Genomic DNA, 18,082 nt, shown 5'->3' on the forward strand with positions numbered 1-18,082 from the left:
AACACTATGTCCGAAGTACGGTTACTAATATACATAAGTTCTTAAAAGTATAACCACGGCCAAGGAGAATTAGTAGGGGATGGAAGAATATTAGTTATCTGTGAGTTCGAGCACCATCTCCTTAATTTTTAAGCCTAATAGTGTTGTATGGTCTAGACCCGCCTTGATGTTGTACAATTCCGGATCCCAAACCTTGGATGTCAAAATATTTCCTACACCAAAAAACAAAAACCTTCCATCCATCAAAAACAAATACACCCAGCCTGTCTGTCTTAGCCTTGGGGTCTGGATTCCTGCACACAATAAGATAGGATATTCATATTTATGAATAGGTATCCAAGGACGTAAATCGCAATTAGAGCAAGAATCCTTAAGTACAACATTGGGCAAAGAGGGAGAGGGTTGTAAATTTAAATCTGAAATCCAGCGTGAAACTTGGTGCAAAACCCCAATTGTATTCGGTTTTTTAGACCCAAATAAAACTTTATTCCGAACGTTCTAAATAAAGTAGCACGTAATTATAAACACCCCAAAGAATCAGGAAACTGAAACTTTGTCTAGTTGTTTAGAATGAAGAAACTGAAAACAAAAGTCACTTATGGATTCATAAACCAGAGATTCAATGCGTAAACCTAGAGGGCCAGCCACCCAGATGTGTTTGACTCAGTCGTAAGACAAGAAGAGATGCCAATAAGATTCGATACAATTTCCATAGAATGCACAAGAGGGATCGATCTGTGTCCATTTGGAAAGTGAAGCCTTAACCGAAAGTCCTGCATGTATCACACTCCAAAAGAAATATCTCAACGTTGATATATGGACTATTTATTGTGCCTCAGATGCCAATTGGACCATTTTATATGGTAATAAATATATATACACACACCATCCACATTCTTTATTTTTTAATCTACCAACCCCGTTCATACTCTTTATTTTTTTTAATCCATCCACGCCATTCACATGGGTGATGGGTCTATATTTTCTTCATTTATTATTATAGGGTTTATGATATTTTTTAAGAATGATTGATCTTTTATCTTAAAAAATCCGGTCCAGCCTGGTCCGAACACACCCTTCAGTGAGATGCTTTGGTAATCCCTCTATGCAGGACCTTTATCTGTTGCTGTAACTGCAGCACTGTTGCGCATATCGTGCGGCACAGCAGTGGCCATGTGTGTGCAGTGAGGCTCGTTGTGCACACATGGCCGATGCGGCGCTACATGATGCGCACAGTAGTTGATAAAAATTCCTCTATGCAAAGGGACCCGATCATACCTGTCAATTCTTGCCACAAGGCAACTTATGGAGGATACAAAATCACCAGCCATGGTGAACCCTAATCTAATTTTACTCTTAAAAAAACAAGCATAAATTAGTAGGGAGTAAGGCTGTAAATGGATAATTGAAAATCTGAATTCGATCTACATCTATATCCATTTAGGGAAATCTATATTCGTTTAGAGATACCCAAAAAAAAATCTGAATATTTCGATAAAAATCCATTCGAAAAAAAATCCGAATAATTAAAAATAAAAAATTAAATAAATAATGATCTTGACAGTTTTTTAAGATTCAATAGTATCTAAACTATGAAGAAAAGAGAATCATGATTTAAGAGATATGGATTGAGAATGAGTTGTATCAATTAGGGGGAGGAAGGTTCGATTACATAAGGCAGAGATGTAAACGGATGATTGAAAATTCAAATTCAAACCACATCCGAATCCAAGGAATTGTCCCTTCAAAAGGAGAGAGTGGAGCCAGTTTAGGATATCTTCCTCGACGGTGACTGACGTGAACAGCCTTGGACTGTCTTCCACGGTTCCACCCACCCAGGGGCGGCTATCGCAATTTAATAAAGTACTTGGGGGATATTTGTAATTTTCAGAGCGGGCAAAAATAAATAATTAATTGCAAATAGAGGCTTAAACAATAAACAGTGAAGCAATCAATGAGGCAAATAGGAAAAAATGCTAAACAAAGAAAACCTGTCCTTTGCATTTCTCCAAAGGATCATACACCATCGTAGCATACCAAATGTTTATTCTTCTGCAATTCCAATCCCTATAAAACTCGTTCATTTCTCTCTGTTCCTCTTCGTTCTTACTCAAATCTCACTCTTGAAACCCTAAAGTTTCTTCGCTCTAAGCTCTGAAGATCATGGCACATTTGGCTGTCAGTCAGGTTCGTAGGATCTCGACTCAATCCTCCTTTGAATTTTCTTCACACTTGAATTGCTTTTGGTTTGGCCTCGATCGATGATGGATAGTTCTTGTTTTCTGTTTGAATTTCTGTATTTGGTGTGGATTTTGACGAAGTGAGGAAATTGTTGCAGGTCTCTGTTACCGTTCCGGTCGGAAATGATGCATCATTTAGGAGATCGGGATTTAAGGTACATAGTTTGTTGCTGTGGTGCATCGCAATGTTTGGTCTTTTTACCTTTCATGTGCTCCAAAGACTGCCTTCATTTTATGCATCCTTATATTTATGTTCTTTTCCTTGTACTCATCTATGTTGTCTGATTATATTTTCTTATCTTCATCAAGACTCATTCTTTAATGATGTGCTTGTATTAAGTTATCTTTGCAGCAACTCAACTTCTTAATTAGACAGCTATCGACATGTGTTGGCATAATTCAGTTTATTGGGGATTTTTGTTGGTTCACCACATAAGCTTTATAGTCTTGATTTTCTTTTGTTTTTGGTGTTATTATGCTCTGTCTGGGTTCATAATTCTTAATAACACTTTCTTTTGAGTTATTTGTGCAATATCTCTTCTCTGTACTCAATAATTATCCTTAAATGATTCACTGCATATTTTCTCTTTTAACTGATGTAATACTTTATTAAAGTACAATTTTTGTGTGAAATGCATTCTTGACAAATTGTATATAGTTGGTTTATGAGTAATCAACTGAAATATGGAATCTGTACATAAGCCATATCAGTGACACGCGTGTGATGATTGCAACGACTATTTTTGGTTCCTATATATTATGTCTTTCCATAGCAAATTGGTCAGACCTGCAGGGCCACTTCTGAAACTCCTCAAAGGTTAGATCAGATAATCATGACCACCCAACAATGAGTCATGACACACTTCCTGTTAAGGTTGAATAACTGGATTGTATGATAATGGATGGTTTCTCTTTCACAACCCTAATAGATCTGTAGGATTTGTTTAATATACTTTATAGTATTTACCATAAGGATTTGTTTAATCAGAATCATACTTAAGAAAGGCAAAACAGAGGCTTAACTTTGATGAATTAAAAATCATTGCTATCCTCTTCAGTCATCATCAGAAAATTTTCCAAACTATCTGGTGTCTACTAGCAGGATTTTTCTTTTGGTTCTTGTCCTTTTGGACTCTTGACTTGCACCACTTCAGTCGTTGACCATGCCATTGTGAATCTCAGCTGCACGTGGTCGAACCATCATGGTAAACTTTCTGTTTGTTATCCTCTTATGAGCACTATGCTCAAGTCCCTTGGATGAATCCATCTGAAGGACCTTATTATATCAGTAATCCATCTCAATGTCTTCATTGTGTCCATGTTAATTCTTTAGGTATGCTGTTTTCTTTTGAGGTTGGTTGGCATGTCTTTGCCATAAATAACTCTGACAGCATATTTTGACTTCACCCTCCTTACGTATATGATGCCAACAATTGCTTTTCGTATGTCATGTGACACTCTTGAAATGCATTGCCACTTGATTGACAGTGCTTTACTTCTCTGGGAAACTTCGTCCTCAAATCCTCACTTGTGATTAATGTGACAAGGTCACTGACATGGATTTGGTGTTCAACACTTTTATGGAGTGTCTTGCTAATCACAGTATCAATAACAGTATTGGTCACTGCTGATACCAGTACGTATCGGTTGAATTAGTCCGTATCAGTCTGATTCCATATCAAACGATCACTTTTTGGTTTATAAACACTTTTTGACCGTATCAGCCTGTATCGGTACCGTATCGGGCGGACCCAATACTGACACGTATTGGCTTATACGCCAATATTATAGTGATATTTGAAACCATGCTTGCTATTCTGTTGTTCTAAAAATTATATTGGGTGTCAACTGCAAATTCTGGAACTTAAATGTTGTTATGTGGCTCCTCATTGATTTATAATTTTATCATAGTCTTCTGTAATGCTCTGTTCAATTTTTTCTTATGGCTTGGTGTCCCAGTTTACATTATGCCTCTTTTTTTCTGATCTTTTTGTCTACCCTTCTTTTGGGCACTCATCATGCCTATGTACAAGTTCTCTATCTGCTTGATCAGAAATTAAAATTTCAGAAATATCCATGACTATTTCTTACTGTGTGATTTGATTTGATAATTCTGATACCCTTTGAGTTTGTTTTCTTTTTCAGAGATACAATTTAAAGTTTCAGGATAGATCAGGGGTGCCAGTTTTATCTTGGGATCTAAAAACCAAGAACCCACGATCAAGAAACCAGTGTGTAGTGTGCATGTCGGTGCCACAAGTCAGCACAACTAAGGTTGCAGTTTCATCTTTAGAACTTGAGGATGCTAAGGAACCTCCTCTCCATATTCACAAGCCAAAGGAACCTTACACAGCAACCATTGTTTCTGTTGAGAGGATTGTAGGCGCAAAAGCTCCTGGTGAGACTTGCCACATTGTAATCAACCATGGCGGCAATGTTCCCTACTGGGAAGGACAAAGTTATGGTGTAATTCCTCCAGTAAGTCATTTTATTTACCTTTTTAATTTTAAGAAAAATAAAACTAGAAAAGTTAAGTATGCATAAAAATAAAATAAATAAAGAAGAAAAGAAAGAAATAATATATATATATATATATTACTGTGGCACGAAGAATGGTGGATTCTACCTTCCTCTGCTTAAGAGCTACTTTTGCCACCACTGGTGGAAACATAATTTGCATATTCGTGAATCGTTATGATATGATTGCACTGAAAATTGTGTATTTCATTGTAGTTAAAGTTTTCTTAGTTCTTCTCTACTTCCTTGCAGGGTGAAAATCCGAAGAAACCAGGGGCTCCTCATAATGTCCGTCTCTACTCGATAGCATCCACAAGATATGGAGATTCTTTCGATGGCAAGACAGCCAGTTTATGTGTCCGACGCGCTGTTTATTATGATCCTGAAACTGGAAAGGAGGATCCTTCAAAGAATGGTATCTGCAGCAATTTTCTATGCGACTCCAAGCCAGGAGATAAAGTGAAGATCACAGGTAAATTCCATACTTCAAAAGTAAAGCTAAATAATTGCACATTATATAGAATTTCCAGAATGAGTAAATACCAGGTTGTGTTCTAAGGATCTTTTATTTGTTTATTATTTATTTTATTTTTGTTTGTCAATGTTTCTCCATTGTTACTGTTCAAATCTAGAAGACTAGTATAAATTCTAAATGACTGTAGCTTGTGAACAGCAGAGCTAAACACATGGTAGACTCTGAAGAAAAAGGACGTAGAGTGGGGTGGGTGGATGCTTCTAGATTTGGAAGCACCGCTCAACAGTTTCCCCATAGAGGATCTTTTACACAGTAGACATTTTGTATATTGCATTCTTTCCAAGGGAAAGGAAAGAAGGCAAAAGGAAAATGTTCAATAATCCGATTGTGGACTTCTCTAGGTTGGAATGGTTCAATACATCAATTGTGAATCCCAACTGCTAGGTATTTACATCCTCTCTATTATGCATGTGAAAGGTTCCCTACTTCCTCAGGATGGGTAAGGTTCAATACTTCAGCTACCAGGTATTTGCATCATGCACCCTCTCCGTTGTCCATGGGAAAGGTTCATTTCTTCTCAGGGTGGGAAAGATTCAATACTTCTGAGTCCCAGACCCCCAACTACCAGGCATTGGTAATGTGGTCATATTTTCTCATTGCTTTCTTCTTCTATCTTTGCTCATGAATTACAGCTTGCAACCTCTTCTAGGGAAATCACGTTGGAAATCATGTTGATTTTAAATGTTCTATAACAAATTACAAGGTATTATTGTTAGGTCAACACACTGGGGAACATGATTGTCCACTGCCTTTTGCCTGAAAACAAGTTAATTCAAATTAGTGCAATTGGTTGTCTCTAAAGTTTTGCCTCATATAACTTATACGTAGAATCATCCTGTGGAGGTAATAAATGGTAGGTGGCTATTGTGGAGGGTATCATCGATTTTTGAATGTAGAATTGCTTTGTACCTTATGGTTCCTTAACCATGCTTGGTTTTTGTGACAGGCCCGTCTGGCAAGGTTATGCTTTTGCCTGAGGATGACCCAAATGCCACCCACATAATGATTGCTACTGGTACTGGAGTGGCTCCGTATAGAGGCTACCTCCGCCGAATGTTTATGGAGTCGGTGCCAACTTTCAAGTTTGGTGGCCTTGCATGGCTCTTCCTCGGGGTGGCCAACTCTGATAGCCTTCTCTATGACGATGAATTTACCAAGTACCATCGTGACTACCCAGACCATTTCCGTTATGACAAGGCCCTTAGCAGAGAACAGAAGAACAAGAGTGGGGGCAAGATGTATGTTCAGGACAAGATCGAAGAGTACAGCGATGAGATATTCAAGCTGTTGGATGGAGGTGCACACATATACTTCTGTGGATTGAAGGGGATGATGCCTGGGATCCAAGATACCCTGAAGAGGGTCGCAGAGCAGAGAGGGGAGAACTGGGATGAAAAGCTCTCACAACTAAAAAAGAAAAAGCAATGGCATGTTGAGGTCTATTAATATAAATGGGCAAGATTTGGGTCTGGCCTACATTCGGAAGGCATCCCATTATGTTCTTGGAATTAGTCATTCTGTTAACATTCCTTTTATTATATCGGGCTTCATTGAATAGCTCTTGTATGGGAGCTTCAGTTGATCCTGTTCGTCTATACTCTAATATTTGACTAGTCCATTAGTAATAATAGTCAGCAGCTTTTCTGTTGGTGCTTGTTGAGGAAAATCGTGTTCTTTGTAAAATTAGTTTAATTCTTTCAGTATTCCAGTTCATTGGCAGCTCATCGATCCTTGAATCAACCAAAGGGTTTGCATCTTGTAGGAATGCAGCAAACTTGAGTCTAAGTTGTAACCTTAAAGGATCTGGGGATTCTATGATTTCTTGATTTCTTAAGATGCACCTTGTTAAAATGCATAGTCAAAGACCATTTAAATCAGGGAAAATTACATTCCTCTCCCCTGTACTTTGCCCTAGTTAACTTATTCTTCCTCCCTTTCCCTCCACTTTGCCCAATTACACTCAGATCCCATCCAGTTTACGGTGTTAGCCTGCTGGTAGTTATTCATTGGAAAAAATTATGTTATCCTTGTACTAAAACATCAGAAATAAAATTATAGTGCTACCATTTCCTTCATCTTCAACCTAAAACACCCAAGACAGAGGAAATGAATCACTGGTCTTCATCTCCAGTGAGCTCTAGGGTATCTCTGGCGAAAACATAGGTCGAGGGATTTTCTGAAAGTGGGTTTTCTTGAATGCAGAGCATGTTGACTGGTCGCAAAAGAGGGGAGGGGCGCTATTGTGGGGCGGCGTTGCAGGGCTGTAAACGCCACAAAAATAAATCGAAGCAACGATCAACGCTGCTGTCCAATTCGACTTGTGTCTAGAAAAAGCTGTAGCGGAGCTCTCTTACTAGAAACGTTCAGAGAATAGAGCAGCAGATAGAAAATCAGGAAGAAAATAAAACAAAAACTTGAGTCTGAAACATTTCAACAATGTTTGGTCATACATAATCAAAGTTTGCAATTGTGATAATTTAGATTTTTACTGTGTTTGTTTGAATAATTGCAAAATGGTATTAAAGCTTCAGACACCAACTAAGCCTATCTAAAAGGATTAAGTTTCAACTCAAAAAATACAAAGGTAGGGTGGGGGGAGATTAAGTGGAGCAAATGGTTACTTAATAGTTGCACCTTGATAGACACCAAGTGAGCAAAGGATTAAGTGGGGTGAGTGGTTATACATAATTATCATAAAAAACGATTTTTTTGGTAAAGTGTTTCATGGCCTGGAGCGTGTCCTTTGTGTGCACCGGGGCCAATGGGAGCAAACTTGAAAGCATCAACATGGGCAGCATTTCCGCTTTTCATAGGGACATGGTAGTTTTTTTATGATTTTTTGATGGGTATGGGATTGTTATTGGTTTTATATTAGTTTGGATTCGGTTTCGGTCCAGTTTTTCATCTTCAATCATCAGTGTGGTTTCGATCGATTTTTTATCGGTTCTAGAATTTCCATCTGAAACCAAACCAATAAGACTTCAGTTCGACCCGGTCTTTTCAGGTGATTCGATATGGTTTCAACGGTTGGTGCTAAGGTTTGACATACTAGTAAACGATCTATGATCAAAGATGTAAACCCTCGTGGTCTATGGTCAAACATCCTGATGAGACGAATGAAGTTCTTGTTTTAATTAATGATAGATCACCCCCTGATTTTCAATCGAAACTTAGATCACCCCTTGGATTTTGAAAAAACTCAAATGTCCCTCGGGATTCCGTTGACACTACTCAATCTGTGGGTAAATTTGAATTACTCAGTCTATTCTCGTCCTTCGTCCTAATGATTCTCTTGTTTTTGTCTCGTTAACTGGTTTCATGGCAGCTGATTGAGATGAGTCATGAGATGGCCGGCCGATCGTCTCTGCACTTCTCTCTCTCACCACTACCACTACCACTACCACTACCAGTACCGCTCCCTTCTGAGGGCATGCGCCCGAGGCGCCTTTCTCGAGGAGGGCCAGAAGCTCCATGCCGCTGTACTCAAGAATGGCGTTGCCGACACTCCCGACTCCTTCATCCACAATGCCCTCCTCCACATGTACGCCGCGTGCGGCTGCACCTCTTCTGCTGGCCGATTGTTCGATCAAATTCCCTGCACACACCGAGACACCGTCGACTGGACTACCTTGATGAGATGCTATGGTCGCCAGGGCCTTCCACGCCACGCCCTCTTCGTCTTCCGTGCGATGCGAGTCGAAGGCGTCCGCCCCGATGAGGTGACTCTGCTCTGCCTCTTCAACGCCTGTTCCCGTCTTGGAGAAGTTGTGGTTGGAGCGCAAGGGCATCTCTGTATGATCAAAACCGGGCTGCCTTTCTCCGTCACTGCCAGAAACGCAGCCATGGACATGTATGTAAAGTGCGGTCTAATGTGCGACGCAAGACGTGTCTTTGAGGAGATGAGCGAGCGGACCGTTGTTTCTTGGACTGTAATTCTCTCTGGTGCATTGAAATGGGAGGGATTAGAGAACGGGATTCGGATATTCGATGAAATGCCAGAGAGGAATGAGGTTGCCTGTACCGTCATGATTGCAGGCTACCTGGAGAGAGGATTCCCAAAGGAAGCCTCTGTTTTGATTGGAACAATGTTGTCTTCTTCTTGCTCGATGCTCAACCATGTCACTCTCTGCTCTATCCTGTCCGCTTGCTCGCTTTCTGGGGATCTAACTGTCGGGGGATGGGTTCATGCATACGTCATGAAGACAGTGGGGAATGATCTACATCTCATGGTGGGAACGGGTTTGGTTGATATGTATGCCAAATGTGGTAGGATAAATACCGCGAGCCAAGTGTTTGAGAGAATGGCTTACAGAAACGTTGTAACTTGGAATGCAATGCTAAGCGGTCTCGCCATGCATGGAAGAGGCAAGGACGTGTTAAGCCTCTTTCCTCGAATGGTCTCAGAGGCTCAGCCAGATGATATCACCTTCGTGTCCATCTTAAGTGCGTGCAGCCACTCGGGCCTGCTGGATCAAGGTTTCCGCTACTTCCGTGATCTTGGACCCGTCTACGGCATAGAGCCTAAGGTAGAGCACTATGCTTGTATTGTTGATCTATTTGGTCGGGCAGGTAGGTTGGAGGATGCTTTGGCCCTAGTGAGAGAGATGCCCATTCCGCCTAATGAGGTCGTTCTTGGATCTCTCCTAGCATCCTGTAGTCTCCATGGCAAGCTCCAATTGGGGGAGCACCTTCTACAAGAACTGATTCAGATTGATCCCTGCAATGCTGATTATCATGTGTTGCTGTCGAACATGTATACATTGGCTGGAAGGCGCGACAATGCTGATTTCCTCCGCCAGGTCCTCAAAAAAAGGGGAATCAGAAAGGTGCCTGGCATAAGTTCTATCCACGTGAATGCCCAAGTTCATCAGTTTACTTCCGGGGACAAGTCGCATCCTCGAACACAAGAGATCTATTCCATGTTGGATGTGATGATTCAACGATTGAGGTTGGCAGGTTATGTTCCTAACACTGCTTCCCAGACATTCTCTGTTTCGGATAGCCAGATCAATGATGCAGATGAGCAAGAAGAGAAGGAACAAGCACTCTTCTCTCATAGTGAGAAGCTGGCCATCTCATTTGGACTTATAAGTACGAAACCTGGAATGACCCTCCACATCTTTAAGAACTTGAGAATATGCCAGGATTGCCATGCTTCAATCAAACTTATTTCTAGTATTTACAACCGGGAAATCATCATCAGAGATCGTTTCCGTTTCCATTCATTCAAACAAGGTTCATGTTCTTGTTCTGACTATTGGTGATCATTCTCGAATTTGATCAGTCAGCACAGAAGTTACCGTAGTACTAAAATACTTGGCTGTAAGAATTTGTTGCGACGCAGAATCTTAGAATGACACCCAAAGATTCGGGTGCAAGTGTGTTATATGTACATGGATCAATTTATCCTTATTAAGATTTTGATATAGTGTAGTTAGCTGATATTGGGATTATTGGTGATCAAGTAAGGCAAATTATCATGCTTAAGATAATCTTAATGCAGAAGCTTACTCCTCAAAATGTTTGATTTTTTTTACAAAAATGTTAGTTGTTTGTTTTCAGATTTAAAGTTGATTTTGTGTGAGATTTTTGGATTGTCAAAGGCATTCATTTCGGTTGTTTGGAATTGCTTTTCTACATTTTGGCGGGAATAGTTAAGTCAGAAATATGGGTTCTTGTTGATTTAGTTCTGAGAATGACTGGAATGCCCTCCAGATGATATACATGGAGCATTTATACTTAGTTAATTTTGACTTGGAATGTCGTTTTTTCTTGATCTTGAATGTATGGTTTAAGATTTTTGGGAATCTTGATTGTTTGACTGATTTGAAGGCGGACCTTGGCGCAACAGTAAAGGTTGCTGGTTGGAGTCTGGAAACAGCCTCTCTGTGAAAGCAGGGGTAAGGCTGTGTACATTATGACCCTCCGCAGACCCCACAGTGGCGGGAGCCTTGTGCACTGGGTACACCCTTGATTGTTTGACTGATTTATCATTGAATTCCTTAGCATCGGGTTTTGCTGAATTGGTTTCTTTTTGAACTTTGGTGTATTCAGCAATTGTTGTGTGATAAGCAGAGAAATGAGCCGTTCTCCCATCAATAGCAGCGCGTCCACTCGTATGCCTGTAATTCTTTGTTAGGAATATTAAAGATCAGCCAACTTACATGTTGCATTTTTTCTTTTTCCTTTTTGTTGATGTTTTTAATAACTGGTGTGCTCAAGTGTTGCATTTCAATTCGTATCATCTATTGAGTAGTCTCGACTTGAGTAATGAGCTTTTGAGTAATACATACTAAGGGTATTTGGTGTGAAAGACAATCTAGGATGCACTCGGGAAGGGAGAATGATAACGGGAACAGTAGAACTAGCCGAGTAGTGAATAAATGGCTCTCCGTATTTACTCTTGTTTTGTTTAATATATGCTAGCTATATGAATTGCTTCTCTAATTGGAAAGATCAATGGTTGTTCTGGAGCATTGATGATCTATAATTTGGTAATTACTTTGTAAGAGAAGAACAATATTTCAGCGGTTTGGAAATAAGGTTGGGGAACAGGGGGGGGGGGGAATTTAGTGAGTGAAGAGCTTGAACTTTGTAGACCAAGAGAAGGAAATGGACTGTGATACTCTTCAGTAAGATTAGATTTCTTCTCTCTGGGTTCATCACAGGTGAACAGATGAAGAAGAAAAAAAAGTACAACTAATAATGACAAGGTGTTTAATTGAGTAGTGTAATAGTTCAGAAAATTATCTTCATACTTTCTATGCCATTGTCAGACTTTAGTTTTTTAGGTTAAAGCATGAAGAATGTTTGCCTTTTTCATAATTGATATGGCCCATTTTCCCCAGCAGGTAATATCGGAAGGCTAAAAGAACTATTGCATAAAAGTTGTGTTTGTGCAGATTCTGGTGTACAAGATCCAAAATGGGCGTAAGTTCTGTACTTTAAAGCTTGGATTTCCTGAATGTTTATGAAGCTTGGTTTAGCTGTTTGGACGTATAGTTCTCCTCAGCACCTATGTTCTGCAGTTATGTTACTTTTAATTGTATCAATGCATACTTAAGTTGGTTTATTTTAAGTAATGTCTTCTATGCTTGCCATAATCCTATAACTCGATCACTGCTTTCCTGGAGAATCTTGCTGAATGAATAGTTTCTTTGATAATATTGTCTAACCAATTTGATAATCATGTTTTAATTGATAAAACCTTTTCATACGCTAAAGATCATGTTTGTGGAGCACAAATGGTACATAAAGAGATAATTACGTAGGTCTCCTTCATCACCTGAGAGGGTATGCTTTGCCTGCCCCATGATTGGCACCTTTTTTATGGAATGTTACTTTTGCAAAAAGGAATTTAACCATCAAATCTACTGTGTCTGCTCGAACAAGGGAGGTATAATATTGTGAATGACCCAGAATAAAGAGGGGAAACCAAAGATTTAGATTAGATGGCTATGCTCATTCCAATAGGCTGGTTTCTACTTAGATCTCCAAGGCAGAGGGAGTGGTAGAGTCTATCCCCTTTTGGTTACAGAATGTGAGCCCTTGATGTTCCTCATCTGTGCTGTATTTTAGAAGGTATTAGTTTTGCTCCCATGTTGTCCTGCCTCTAATCTTCAACCACAAGTTTGTTTAGTTTTTTATTTCTTAAGATTCAGAAGATATAAACGGGTACCTTATTATTGGTTTGTTACTTACACAAATGGATTTTAAATGATATTTAAAACTCATTTGAACTCTCCTCTTTCTCAAAATTCTCAGACCCAATTTTTGTTGTTCCTTCGTCACTTCTTATTAGGAAGTGTCCTAGCAGGTCAGCCCTTTAAGTATAAATGCCTGAACCGCCTCACCCCATGCCTCCACCCTACACACTATTTCCCACCCTTCAATTAGACTATCCATTGGGGCCCCTGTATACAAGGATCTAAGGATCAGTACCATACCATGGGTTGTTTCTGAGTGATACCAATCTTATCCTTGACAATGCCACACTTTAGATGAGTGGATCCAGTGAGCAACAAACAAGTGAGCTGAACCTCATCAAAAGAATTCTTAATTAATCTGAATAGTTCCACAATCTCATAAATTGTGCTAACATTAGTCAGATAAATTATCAATAATTAATCTGAGCCAATTTTTTATTTAGCATTTAGACTAATCCTGAAGGACTTGAAAGATTTAGTACCTCTAGAAAAATTAAATATCAAGTGGAAAAAACAACCTCTTTGCGAAAGCAGAGGTAAGGCTGCATACATTATGACCCTCCTCAGACCCCGCAGTGGTGGGAGCCTCATGCACTAAGTTCGCCCTTTTTAGAAAAATTGAATATCAATCAATATGGCAGTAACTTTGTTGCTCTTCTTGGCTGCTGTAGTGTCCGGTGGAGCCTTTGGCTGGAAAGGAATGGTAGAGCTTTTGATAACTATGGCTAGCGAGCTTTTATGTTGACTTCTAGAGCTAAGAAAATGGTGATGATTTTGTCCTTTATTTGTAGAGTGTTCAGAATTACAGTGCACAGATATTACATGGAAGCCTTTTTTAGGGTAGAGTTTGAGGAGTGTAGCCTTCTTGGGGTTTTCACCATTTAGTCAAGTCCTTATGATTTAATAAAACCATTTCAGAGGCAGAAACAACATTAACAGGCAAGGAAAAAGGAACTATCCATGGAAATATACAGATTGAACGAAGGTTCTGATCGATAAATCTGTTTGAGTTTTAAAATTTTGTTTTGTTTCTAGAGTTATTGGATAAATGGGAGTTGTTGAATTATGGGCTCTATGTCCATTGTTTTGTACTGTAGTTGCATCTCCTGACCTGCAAATCTTAAGTCATACTTTCTATTACAACTTTCATACGTTGGTTCTTATGTTCCTGTCTCTATTATAATTGATTTGGGAATTTAACGATGTTTTCATTAAAAATTTCTTTTAAATCTTCCAAAAAAAATTTAGAAACTTAATGCATGACACCTTGGTTACTAAAATATTAGTTACTCATAGTTCCATACTGGGAGGTTACTTCCACTTGTTACATGTTTTGTCCGTGACATTGGATGAATGGATTGATGACGAAATTAACACTATGGTTGTGGGTATGATGTTTCACCTGCTTTTATGAAGGTGTAACTACGAACTTCAGGAATTTCTAAGACTAGCTTGCAGATCGTCTCAATTTCTGGAAGGAGTTCTCTCCAATCTGGAATTATTTTAAGAATTCTGTTTGTTCTAGATCAGTTGTCAATTTCATTTTCCTGAACTACATGTATTCTATTACCAAAAAAAACTATATGTATTCTTGCAGAAAGAAATACCTTGAAAAAACCAAATTGACTTATTGGTCAAGCCGAATTATCAATGTAAGAACCTTATTTTGAGTTCCTAGCTAAATGAGCTTTATAACATTTATGCTCAATATGTATAAGCTCATTGATTTGGACTGCATTAGATAATTAATAAGAAATGGAAACTTTTCCTTCACCAGGAAGATTTACTACACAATTCTAGGGTTCACAAACCCTTGCAAGATTCAGAAGCCATGATTAACTTGGTCCAAAGAAATGTGTAGAAGATGGGAAAAATAAGAAATATTTTGTTGCAAATTTACTTGAATTTATAGTGGATGATGACAATTTCATTTTTATACAAATTGAAGAGTTTGTCCTTGTGGTCAAACTAGAGTAAAAAACATGTTATTGATGGGTTTCTTCGAGTAATAACCATTCTCATACGGCTTGGAATCCAAGAGATGTTGTCCATACAAGAACCTGCGCCAGCCTATCATTGGAAGCTAAGTCTGAAAACCAGGGATCCAAATTAGTCCAGGTCAATTATGATCCACAAGTGAGCGAGTAATGGTTAAGAATCCGCCCAAAGTTGTCATAACCTCGTGGCTGAGTCTAAATCCAATGGCTGTTACCAGTTTAATCTACTTTCTACCACAAAATGATTCAATTCAACTCTCAATCCAAGTTCAATACGACTCAAAGGAAAACTGAACTTGAGAACCACAGCTACCCGCCACAGAAGAAAGAGTTTAAGTGTTTGATTCGACGAATCATAAAATTCGTTTGGTTGAAAATATTAGTGTATTGATCCAGGTTCACGATTCACTTTTTTTATGTAAATGTGAATTATTTTTTAATCCACTTATAGAGATGGATCCACATTTGATTCAAGAAAATTTAACCCTAATATAAATACTTATTCTATTTCGTGCACCTATCTTGATCCCAACCTATCAAGTTGAAAACGAAGCTCCTCAACTCATGACTGTTGTTCGTCATTGCCAAAGAAGAAAAAAGGACGTGAAACCTACAATTGAGGTAGATCTCTCACTCAAATCTCTCTCTCGCTCTCACTCTCGTTATCTCTCTCTGCAAGAGAAGAAAAATCACCTTCTCGACGAACTCAGAGAGATGAAGAGGGTTGATGAACAGACGAATTTCAGACTGAGCAAGACTTTCTCATTTGATCTTGTAAAATGTATTGTGATTGTATCTCTATATCTCTCCCTCTCTGTCTTACCTCTTATTCGTTATCTCTCTCTCTCACGCATTCTCTTTAATTTTATTTTAACTAGAATTTAAACCATATAGATCTGAGTTTTGATTTTTGGGATTACAGGAGAAATTTGAGAAGATAACATGCCAAAAATCAAAACTCAAATTTATATGATTTAAACTTGAGTTAAAATAAAATTAAAGAAGACCTCGCTTAACCTGAAATTCGTCTGCTCAACAACCCTTTTCTTCTCTCTGAGATCATCAAAAAAGTGACATTTTTCCTCTTACAGAAAGAGAAAGAAAGATAACGAAAGACACGAAGAAATAACGAAAGAAAAAGAGATCTGAGTAAAAGATTTATCTCAGTTGCAGGTTCCAAACCTTTCTTCTCCTTCGACAACGACAAACAATAGTCGCGAGTCGAGGAGCTTCATTCTTCAGCTAAGATAAATGTACAAAATAAAATGAACATCTATACAAGGTTAGATTTCCTTGAATCAAATATGGATCCACTTTTATTGGTAAATTCAAAAATAATTCACATTTACATAGAAAATAATTAATCATGTAAATTCATGAACCCAGATGAGTTCACCAATATTTTCAATCAAAAATATTTTTTAATTCAAAATCACCAAATAAACACTTCCGAAAAAGTCCGTGGAGATCATGTTCACTCCAGGGTGAGAATAGAATTGGATAATTTTGGGGACAAAGATAGAACAAGGTGGTAAGAGCCATTGGATGCAGATTCGCCACGCAAATGCTGAGATAGGGTTGGGAGGGTGTTATGAGATGGAGGAGTTGAAGAGGAACCGGATCCAGGATATGATCCAGAAATTAATAACCAAGAAGCTAACGATTCTAATGATCAAGGTTTTAAGAATGAGGAATCTGTGAGTAGATTCAGATCAGAGTCAGTTGCACCCGATCCCAATTTCCACCAATCTAACATACCGATTCTCATTCAAAAATCTTAAAAATTGCCTCTTCTTGGATATGAGGATTAATTCTAAGGTTCTTGAGCACTGATTGGACTAGATTAGAAACGCCAACAGCTTATTCCAATCTAGATGAAATCACCAATGACCGATTCTATGTTTACACCCTGCTCATGATCCCTATTCTTTAAAAGAGAACATGACTAAATCTACTTATAAGAAAATAAATTATAAAATAAGATCAAACATTTTTACACAATTTTTTTTCTTGTAAACCTACTTGTTTTATAATTGTTTTTCTCGTCTCTTGGATCAAAGAAATTATCCATTTTTTAAAACCCAGATAGTAAGAAAAATAAATAAACTAATGAATTTCTCATACACAGAAAACTTGAGCTCAGAGGAAGAAGAAGTCGTATTTATTGGTGAAGAGGCTCACGGCGAGGCTTCTAAAGAAAGAAGAACCGTCCACTGCCTATCCCAAATTTTAATCTCATCATTGCATCAAATTCCCTCTGCTGCAAATTCTGGATCTTTAATTTGAATAAAACCCCACTTGCATCATTTAACAAAAAAAACTTAAACCCATACAAAGAGAGGAAGAAATCCCATTTAACTGAAAACGAACTTGAATCTATATTGCTAAAACTATAGAAAGAAGAAAAACCGTCATGAGATCCAAAGTAGATTATGTAAGAACAAGAATAGGCTTCAGTGTGTGTAACAAATCAAATCATTGACAGACATCTCATTGAAATCCGCTAAGATAAGATTTATCATCATTAGCCCTTTTCTTCTTTGATACTCCTATTACCCCAATAATGATAAACAAAATTACAAAAAAATTAAAAAAAAGAAATCAAATCATATTAGAAAAGAATAAAAGGGTTCTTGCAGATTAGAGAAGAAAGAAAAACAGAAGAGAGTCCACACCTCAGTAGTCTACTCCTGCCTCGCCTCCTTACAGAGAAGAAAAAAACTTGTTTGGTATGTGTGAGGGCTTCTGTCGACTGCTGCGTAGTGGGATATATATATAAATTTCAGGGAGAAAACTAGGGTTTCCGATGAGTAGAAAATTGGGGTTAGGGTTTTGGCCTTACAACTATATGAAATTTTGGAATTCCAAGGATAACCCTACCAGAGTTGTAGACTCTCACTTTTTCACTTGTCACTAACTTGAAAATTGTTAATTATTGAAAGGACAAAAAGGGTATCCACTGCCCTTTGGAAATCGCCATTTGCCCTTCACCTACGATTCCCATTGTCGATGAGTTTGGGTGTTCTTGGATGGGTATTGGAAATATTGGGAAGGGCATTATCGATTTCATAAAATAGAAATAAATGA

At 38.4% G+C, this 18,082-nt stretch overlaps 2 protein-coding genes and 2 non-coding genes across 5 annotated transcripts; 2 read left to right on the forward strand and 2 right to left on the reverse strand.

Moving 5' to 3' along the window:
- The first annotated feature begins 1,973 nt into the window (after nt 1-1,973).
- Nucleotides 1,974-6,936, forward strand: LOC122649517 (ferredoxin--NADP reductase, root isozyme, chloroplastic). 2 transcript variants are annotated; one of them, XR_006331300.1, is made up of 6 exons: nt 1,974-2,187; nt 2,339-2,395; nt 4,386-4,718; nt 5,010-5,229; nt 6,239-6,869; nt 6,907-6,936. XR_006331300.1 is itself a non-coding variant. In XM_043842703.1 (5 exons), the coding sequence occupies exons 1-5, from the start codon at nt 2,164-2,166 to the stop codon at nt 6,736-6,738; spliced, it is 1,134 nt and encodes a 377-aa protein (XP_043698638.1). In that variant the 5' UTR covers nt 1,974-2,163; the 3' UTR covers nt 6,739-6,936. The 2 variants fall into 2 exon arrangements, 1 of the variants encoding a protein (XP_043698638.1); XM_043842703.1 differs by having other exon boundaries at nt 6,239-6,936.
- Nucleotides 6,937-8,633: 1,697 nt separating this feature from the next.
- On the forward strand, nt 8,634-10,725 carry LOC122651157 (pentatricopeptide repeat-containing protein At5g15340, mitochondrial). The gene has a single exon (XM_043844476.1). The coding sequence runs from the start codon at nt 8,634-8,636 to the stop codon at nt 10,554-10,556; it is 1,923 nt and encodes a 640-aa protein (XP_043700411.1). The 3' UTR covers nt 10,557-10,725.
- A 6,404-nt stretch (nt 10,726-17,129) lies between these two features.
- On the reverse strand, nt 17,130-17,243 carry LOC122653314. Its single transcript, XR_006331749.1, has one exon. It is a non-coding gene; the product is annotated as a small nucleolar RNA Z152/R70/R12 (small nucleolar RNA).
- A 200-nt stretch (nt 17,244-17,443) lies between these two features.
- Nucleotides 17,444-17,526, reverse strand: LOC122653313. The gene has a single exon (XR_006331748.1). It is a non-coding gene; the product is annotated as a small nucleolar RNA R11/Z151 (small nucleolar RNA).
- Nucleotides 17,527-18,082: the final 556 nt, after the last annotated feature.

Source organism: Telopea speciosissima, chromosome 2 (assembly GCF_018873765.1).
Source record: "Telopea speciosissima isolate NSW1024214 ecotype Mountain lineage chromosome 2, Tspe_v1, whole genome shotgun sequence".
NCBI classification, from domain to species: Eukaryota; Viridiplantae; Streptophyta; class Magnoliopsida; order Proteales; family Proteaceae; genus Telopea; species Telopea speciosissima.

Coding starts and splice junctions, on each gene's coding strand:
- LOC122649517 (XM_043842703.1), top strand. CDS start 2,164: ATGGCACATTTGGCTGTCAGTCAG. Junction 2,188..2,338: donor CACATTTGGCTGTCAGTCAG/GTTCGTAGGATC, acceptor AAATTGTTGCAG/GTCTCTGTTACCGTTCCGGT. Junction 2,396..4,385: donor TTAGGAGATCGGGATTTAAG/GTACATAGTTTG, acceptor TTTCTTTTTCAG/AGATACAATTTAAAGTTTCA.
- LOC122651157 (XM_043844476.1), top strand. CDS start 8,634: ATGAGATGGCCGGCCGATCGTCTCTGCACTTCTCTCTCTCACCACTAC.